General features: G+C 41.6%; 1 protein-coding gene across 1 annotated transcript in view; it reads right to left on the reverse strand.

Moving 5' to 3' along the window:
- Positions 1–7780: 7780 nt before the first annotated feature.
- The window catches only part of LOC135568974 (NACHT, LRR and PYD domains-containing protein 3-like), a 21276-nt gene continuing 19774 nt past the window's right edge, over positions 7781–9282 (reverse strand). Inside the window, exon 7 of the mRNA XM_065015754.1 lies at positions 7781–8910. Coding sequence (XP_064871826.1) covers positions 8726–8910 — 185 coding nt within the window. The 3' untranslated portion in view covers positions 7781–8725. The remainder of the gene's footprint in view (positions 8911–9282) is intronic.

The raw sequence follows: 9282 nt of genomic DNA on the forward strand, positions 1-9282 counted from the left end.
CCCCTCCTCGTCGCCAAATGTCGTAGGAAATGTCCTCTATTTACCAAATCATGAGCGCAAGCCACACACACAAGTCAGAGTTAGTTATCAAAGTCCATCTTTAATTATATGAGCTCCATCACAACCCTGTGACTCTCAGGCAATTCAGTTTCTATCAATGAATTCTCTGAGAGCCCCCTTACACATTGCAACTGAGATCCTTTAATAGCAAAGAACACACATAGTCAGACAGCATAGACATAATAAATCGTTCAGCTTTGTCTCCTTTCTCAAACCCTAGAACCATAAACCAATCCTCCATATCAACAGGCATATATCAAATTGTCATTTAGATACAACCAATTCTAAATACAACCAATCCTGGACAAGCTCACGGGGAGCATAGAATGATTCCAGACACTGCCATTCTCCTTTCCCTGATGGGAAAAGTAGGGAGTGACACACACACACAGTGGAGCAAAAGATATGTTTACACATGATGATCCCTTGACCTCTCCCCTCTCTGCGGTCCAAGCAACTTAGTCTTGACATAGAACAGATAACTGCAACCCCGCCACAGTATTATACAAAAATACCATTCTGATGAGAAGTAACTTACAAACATATGATGAATATAAAACATCTTACCTATGTTACCAACCAATTCTGATTATTCCCCAACAAATGATAATGAGGCAATCAGTAGAGTAAAAACCCACAACAGTAGTTATGATGAGACAATCAGTAGGTTAAACCCACAACAGTAGTTATGATGAGACAATCAGTAGGTTAAACCCACAACAGTAGTTATGATGAGACAATCAGTAGGTTAAACCCACAACAGTAGTTATGATGAACAGACAATCAGTAGAGTAAAAACCCACAACAGTAGTTATGATGAACAGACAATCAGTAGGTTAAACCCACAACAGTAGTTATGATGAACAGGTTAAACCCACAACAGTAGTTATGATGAACAGACAATCAGTAGGTTAAACCCACAACAGTAGTTATGATGAACAGACAATCAGTAGGTTAAACCCACAACAGTAGTTATGATGAGACAATCAGTAGGTAAAACCCACAACAGTAGTTAAGAGCGTCTGCTAAATGACTTAAATGTAAATGTAAATGATGAGACAATCAGTAGGTTAAACCCACGACAGTAGTTATGATGAACAGACAATCAGTAGGTTAAACCCACAACAGTAGTTATGATGAACAGACAATCAGTAGGTTAAACCCACACCAGTAGTTATGATGAGACAATCAGTAGGTTAAACCCACAACAGTAGTTATGATGAACAGACAATCAGTAGGTTAAACCCACAACAGTAGTTATGATGAACAGACAATCAGTAGGTTAAACCCACAACAGTAGTTATGATGAGACAATCAGTAGGTTAAACCCACAACAGTAGTTATGATGAGACAATCAGTAGGGTTAAACCCACAACAGTAGTTATGATGAACAGACAATCAGTAGGTTAAACCCACAACAGTAGTGATGAACAGACAATCAGTAGGTTAAACCCACAACAGTAGTTATGATGAGACAATCAGTAGGTTAAACCCACAACAGTAGTTATGATGAGACAATCAGTAGGTTAAACCCACAACAGTAGTTATGATGAGACAATCAGTAGGTTAAAACCACAACAGTAGTTATGATGAGACAATCAGTAGGTTAAACCCACAACAGTAGTTATGATGAACAGACAATCAGTAGGTTAAACCCACAACAGTAGTTATGATGAACAGACAATCAGTAGGTTAAACCCACAACAGTAGTTATGATGAACAGACAATCAGTAGGTTAAACCCACAACAGTAGTTATGATGAACAGACAATCAGTAGGGTTAAACCCACAACAGTAGTTATGATGAACAGACAATCAGTAGGTTAAACCCACAACAGTAGTTATGATGAGACAATCAGTAGGTAAAACCCACAACAGTAATTATTTTATGGTTTCAGTTGCAGATAACCAGCTGTCAATTGTTGTTGTGCTGCAAATCAAATCCAATGTTATTTGTCGCCGAATACAACAGGTACCATGAAATACCTTACAGTGAAATGCTGAATACAACAGGTACCATGAAATACCTTACAGTGAAATGCTGAATACAACAGGTACCATGAAATACCTTACAGTGAAATGCTGACTACAACAGGTACCATGAAATACCTTACAGTGAAATGCTGAATACAACAGGTACCATGAAATACCTTACAGTGAAATGCTGAATACAACAGGTACCATGAAATACCTTACAGTGAAATGCTGAATACAACAGGTACCATGAAATACCTTACAGTGAAATGCTGAATACAACAGGTACCATGAAATACCTTACAGTGAAATGCTGACTACAACAGGTACCATGAAATACCTTACAGTGAAATGCTGAATACAACAGGTACCATGAAATACCTTACAGTGAAATGCTGAATACAACAGGTACCATGAAATACCTTACAGTGAAATGCTGAATACAACAGGTACCATGAAATACCTTACAGTGAAATGCTGAATACAACAGGTACCATGAAATACCTTACAGTGAAATGCTGAATACAACAGGTACCAAATAATTAAATAATTATAATTAATAATCAAATAATTAAAGAGCAAATAATAAAATGTGATTAGAATAGAATAAAAGTAACAAATAATTAAAGAGCAAAGTAGAAAAACCTGCATTTGCAGAAAGGAGCCCAAGGCACCTTGATTACATAGATCACACAGAGGAGAGGTTATGGTTTTCATTAAATGATGTTTTCTAGGTGGAAGGTGAACCCTGTTTATGAGATTATAATGTATCAGCTGGTGATTAGGATTGTTAGATGAACCCACTAAGTTCCTGATGAATTCCTCTTCAGCAGCTACTTCCATGGACACAGTGATTTCAATGTCCTTCACCAAGGTCAGATGACCCTCAGTCAACAGTCTCTTTGGTGCATCTTCACTCCGTAGCCACATTCTAGTCTGTCTCTTATGATGTCATTTAGAACACCATTCAACTCAGTGTTCTGATAGGTTCTTTACTGCAGCAGCAAACATTGGTCCTGATTCTCCCTCTTCCTGATGTGTCCTGTGGAACCTGAACCTTTCAGTATTAACTAGTGGTTCTGGTGAAACAGGTCCTTTCAGTATTAACTAGTGGTTCTGGTGAAACAGGTCCTTTCAGTATTAACTAGTGGTTCTGGTGAAACAGGTCCTTTCAGTATTAACTAGTGGTTCTGGTGAAACAGGTCCTTTCATTATTAACTAGTGGTTCTGGTGAAACAGGTCATTTCAGCATTAACTAGTGGTTCTGGTGAAACAGGTCCTTTCAGTATTAACTAGTGGTTCTGGTGAAACAGGTCCTTTCAGTATTAACTAGTGGTTCTGGTGAAACAGGTCCTTTCAGTATTAACTAGTGGTTCTGGTGAAACAGGTCCTTTCAGTATTAACTAGTGGTTCTGGTGAAACAGGTCCTTTCAGTATTAACTAGTGGTTCTGGTGAAACAGGTCCTTTCAGTATTAACTATTGGTTCTGGTGAAACATGTCCTTTCAGTATTAACTAGTGGTTCTGGTGAAACAGGTCCTTTCAGTATTAACTAGTGGTTCTGGTGAAACAGGTCCTTTCAGTATTAACTAGTGGTTCTGGTGAAACATGTCCTTTCAGTATTAACTAGTGGTTCTGGTGAAACAGGTCCTTTCAGTATTAACTAGTGGTTCTGGTGAAACATGTCCTTTCAGTATTAACTAGTGGTTCTGGTGAAACATGTCCTTTCAGTATTAACTAGTGGTTCTGGTGAAACAGGTCCTTTCAGTATTAACTAGTGGTTCTGGTGAAACAGGTCCTTTCAGTATCTTCACAACATCCCCATACGTCTTATTACCTGTTCTGTCTGGATGTAACAGGCTGACTAGTAAATTACATGTCTTTGGCCCCATTACACTAAAAACTATAAGCACAATGATGTCCTCATCAATGTAATTTGCAAGAACAGAATATTCAAACCTTTCTGTATATGAGCTCGACTGTCCAATGGTACCAACAATTCCAGACATTTTTCATTATTCAATAGGCTCTGATTGTCACTCACTTCAGTATTGTCCTCAACCACAGCAATAATTTCCTCAGTCACGTGATCTTTATTCACTTCGCTCATTTAGCAGTTTTAAATTCCAAAGTTCTTTGGTTTAAGTGTAATTAATGTCCTTTCTTTTAATCACTGTATATTCCTCCCTTTTTAATCAAATTGTTTTCCCGCTCCGACATCCGTCTCGGGTCCTTTTCTGCCCTTCATGATGGGTGATTCCTTCCGGAGACACCTGAAACCCCACCTCTTTCAGGAATACCTAGGATAGGATAAAGTAATCCTTCTCATTCCCCCCCTTAAAAGATTTAGATGCACTATTGTAAAGTGGCTGTTCCACTGGATGTCTTAAGGTGAACGCACCAATTTGTAAGTCGCTCTGGATAAGAGCGTCTGCTAAATGACTTAAATGTAAATGTAAAATGATAACTCTCTCTGTTAGCTCCACTTCCCTCCATGATGATGTTAACTCTCTCTGTTAGCTCCACTTCCCTCCATGATGATGTTAACTCTCTCTGTTAGCTCCACTTCCCTCCATGATGATGTTAACTCTCTCTGTTAGCTCCACTTCCCTCCATGATGATGTTAACTCTCTCTGTTAGCTCCACTTCCCTCCATGATGATGTTAACTCTCTCTGTTAGCTCCACTTCCCTCCATGATGATGTTAACTCTCTCTGTTAGCTCCACTTCCCTTCATGATGATGTTAACTCTCTCTGTTAGCTCCACTATGCACTTCCCTCCATGATGATGTTAACTCTCTCTGTTAGCTCCACTTCCCTCCATGATGATGTTAACTCTCTCTGTTAGCTCCACTTCCCTCCATGATGATGTTAACTCTCTCTGTTAGCTCCACTTCCCTCCATGATGATGTTAACTCTCTCTGTTAGCTCCACTTCCCTCCATGATGATGTTAACTCTCTCTGTTAGCTCCACTTCCCTCCATGATGATGTTAACTCCTCTCTGTTAGCTCCACTTCCCTCCATGATGATGTTAACTCTCTCTGTTAGCTCCACTTCCCTCCATGATGATGTTAACTCCTCTGTTAGCTCCACTTCCCTCCATGATGATGTTAACTCTCTCTGTTAGCTCCACTTCCCTCCATGATGATGGTAACTCTCTCTGTTAGCTCCACTTCCCTCCATGATGATGTTAACTCTCTCTGTTAGCTCCACTTCCCTCCATGATGATGGTAACTCTCTCTGTTAGCTCCACTTCCCTCCATGATGATGTTAACTCTCTCTGTTAGCTCCACTTCCCTCCATGATGATGTAACTCTCTCTGTTAGCTCCACTTCCCTCCATGATGATGTTAACTCTCTCTGTTAGCTCCACTTCCCTCCATGATGATGTTAACTCTCTCTGTTAGCTCCACTTCCCTCCATGATGATGTTAACTCTCTCTGTTAGCTCCACTTCCCTCCATGATGATGTTAACTCTCTCTGTTAGCTCCACTTCCCTCCATGATGATGTTAACTCTCTCTGTTAGCTCCACTTCCCTCCATGATGATGTTAACTCTCTCTGTTAGCTCCACTTCCCTCCATGATGATGTTAACTCTCTCTGTTAGCTCCACTTCCCTCCATGATGATGTTAACTCTCTCTGTTAGCTCCACTTCCCTCCATGATGATGTTAACTCTCTCTGTTAGCTCCACTTCCCTCCATGATGATGTTAACTCTCTCTGTTAGCTCCACTTCCCTCCATGATGATGGTAACTCTCTCTGTTAGCTCCACTTCCCTCCATGATGATGTTAACTCTCTCTGTTAGCTCCACTTCCCTCCATGATGATGTTAACTCTCTCTGTTAGCTCCACTTCCCTCCATGATGATGTTAACTCTCTCTGTTAGCCCCACTTCCCTCCATGATGATGTTAACTCTCTCTGTTAGCTCCACTTCCCTCCATGATGATGGTAACTCTCTCTGTTAGCTCCACTTCCCTCCATGATGATGTTAACTCTCTCTGTTAGCTCCACTTCCCTTCATGATGATGTTAACTCTCTCTGTTAGCTCCACTTCCCTTCATGATGATGTTAACTCTCTCTGTTAGCTCCACTTCCCTCCATGACGATGTTAACTCTCTCTGTTAGCTCCACTTCCCTCCATGACGATGTTAACTCTCTCTGTTAGCTCTACTTCCCTCCATGATGATGTTAACTCTCTCTGTTAGCTCCACTTCCCTCCATGATGATGTTAACTCTCTCTGTTAGCTCCACTTCCCTCCATGATGATGTTAACTCTCTCTGTTAGCTCCACTTCCCTCCATGACGCTGTTAACTCTCTCTGTTAGCTCCACTTCCCTCCATGATGATGTTAACTCTCTCTGTTAGCTCCACTTCCCTCCATGATGATGTTAACTCTCTCTGTTAGCTCCACTTCCCTCCATGATGATGTTAACTCTCTCTGTTAGCTCCACTTCCCTCCATGATGATGTTAACTCTCTCTGTTAGCTCCACTTCCCTTCATGATGACGTTAACTCTCTCTGTTAGTTCCACTATGCACTTCCCTCCATGATGATGTTAACTCTCTCTGTTAGCTCCACTTCCCTCCATGACGATGTTAACTCTCTCTGTTAGCTCCACTTCCCTCCATGATGATGTTAACTCTCTCTGTTAGCTCCACTTCCCTCCATGATGATGTTAACTCTCTCTGTTAGCTCCACTTCCCTTCATGACGATGTTAACTCTCTCTGTTAGCTCCACTTCCCTCCATGATGATGTTAACTCTCTCTGTTAGCTCCACTTCCTCCATGATGATGTTAACTCTCTCTGTTAGCTCCACTTCCCTCCATGATGATGTTAACTCTCTCTGTTAGCTCCACTTCCCTTCATGACGATGTTAACTCTCTCTGTTAGCTCCACTTCCCTCCATGATGATGTTAACTCTCTCTGTTAGCTCCACTTCCCTCCATGATGATGTTAACTCTCTCTGTTAGCTCCACTTCCCTCCATGATGATGTTAACTCTCTCTGTTAGCTCTACTTCCCTCCATGATGATGTTAACTCTCTCTGTTAGCTCCACTTCCCTCCATGATGATGGTAACTCTCTCTGTTAGCTCCACTATGCACTTGCCTCTGCTAGTAATACACTGTGTTAACATGAGCCTTGACTGAACCACAGAAAATCAGTTTTAAACAGTTGTAAAAACCGACTCCTTCCAGACAGAATAGTTCCTGTTGTTGGGTTTTCCTCTGGTGAAGTAGAGGAGGACCAAAACGCAGCGTGGTTATATTGACTCATGTGTTGTCAGGGTTTTCCTCTGGTGAAGTAGAGGAGGACCAAAACGCAGCGTGGTTATATTGACTCATGTTTAATAAAAACAGATAAACGTGAACACTACAAAACAATAAACGTGGAAAACCAAAAACAGCCCTATCTGGTGCAAAACAGGAACAATCACCCACAAACACACAGTGAAACCCAGGCTACCTAAGTATGATTCTCAATCAGAGACAACTAATGACACCTGCCTCTGATTGAGAACCATACTAGGCCGAAACATAGGAATACCCCAAAACATAGAAAAACAAACATAGACTGCCCACCCCAACTCACGCCCTGACCATACTAAATAATGACAAAACAAAGGAAATAAAGGTCAGAACGTGACACCTGTAGATTCAGACTCATCGCCAATCTTTCGTTATGTTTTGTGGGTTTAATAACCAGGTCTGTATAACAATTCAATAATGATGAGACTGGAGACAAGAATCAGTTCAACCATTTATCTGGAACGGGATCATCTCAACACATACAAACCCCCATGATGCTCTGCGCCAGAACCCCAATACACAACAAATACATCATACATAAGTAAAATGGACAGTAAACAAAACTCAGAGGACTTTAAATGTTCAGTTATAGAAAGTAGAACCATGGGACAGGGTCAGAAAGGTCAGTATGTTTGATACCTGGTTACAGAGGTGACATAACAAGCATAAGGTCCATTATAACACAGTGAAGTAGAGGTGGGAGCTAAAAGCAGACATGTACAGTGAGACGGTGTGAGGAGGTCAGGGGTCAAACACTAGATCAGGACAGGTAGAAATGGCAGGGCTGGAAATAGACAGAGACACATTCTGATCATGGCTCAGACCTGACCTGAGACACCCAATCAGAAGATGCCATAACAAAGTCCTGACCTGAGACACCCAATCAGAAGATGCCATAACATAGTCCTGACCTGAGACACCCAATCAGAAGATGTCATAACAAAGTCCTGACCTGAGACACCCAATCAGAAGATGTCATAACAAAGTCCTGACCTGAGACACCCAATCAGAAGATGCCATAACAAAGTCCTGGCCTGAGACACCCAATCAGAAGATGTCATAGACACCCAATCAGAAGATGCCATAACAAAGTCCTGACCTGAGACACCCAATCAGAAGATGTCATAACAAAGTCCTGACCTGAGACACCCAATCAGAAGATGTCATAACAAAGTCTTGGCCATAACAAAGTCTTGTGTGTGACAGAGGGACACTGAGTCGCCATCCTCCCAAACCCAAAACCCTGGATAGAGGGGCTCAGTGAAAGTGGAGGTGAATGTGATCAGGTGGGTCAGTGTGTCAGAGGAGGCTCTATAGAAGGACAGAGTTCCAGCTGGCCAGTCCAGATACACTCCTACTCTGTGGGGGCTGGAGGGGCAGACGTCTATGGTAGTGGGATTATTATTGTGACAGGCAGAGTAACTGTTGTCAGAGCAGAACAGACCTCAAATCTCTCTGGGTGATCAGGATACGGCTGCTTCTCTCTCCTCCATGTCACCTTTCTGTTCTCCTCAGACAGAGAGAGGTGTCTGTTTACTGTGTTTAGGTCCAGTGTGAGATCACAGACATCTGATGGATGAGAACAGAAAGAGAGCAGAGAACAGAAAGAGCAGAGAGAACTCTGTTGCTATAGTGACCCTGCATTACAACACTCTGTTGCTATAGTGACCCTGCATCACAACACTCTGTTGTACAAATTGTTTAATTCTATTCCACATATTTAATTGTTTTGTATTTCATCTCATATTTGTTTCATGTTTCAACCAGTCGCAGGTTAACATCAACCTGACAGAGGAAACGTAAAATCAATAAACAAACTGTTTTCACAATTAATGCCACGAATCCCGCCGAAGATGGTGCCTCTTCCTGTTCGGGCGGCGCTCGGCGGTCGTCTACTAGCTGATCCCCTTTTCTGTTTCATTTAGTTTAGTTGCACCTGTT

The sequence above is a fragment of the Oncorhynchus nerka genome, unplaced genomic scaffold, assembly GCF_034236695.1.
Source record: "Oncorhynchus nerka isolate Pitt River unplaced genomic scaffold, Oner_Uvic_2.0 unplaced_scaffold_1290, whole genome shotgun sequence".
In the NCBI taxonomy this organism is placed as follows: domain Eukaryota; kingdom Metazoa; phylum Chordata; class Actinopteri; order Salmoniformes; family Salmonidae; genus Oncorhynchus; species Oncorhynchus nerka.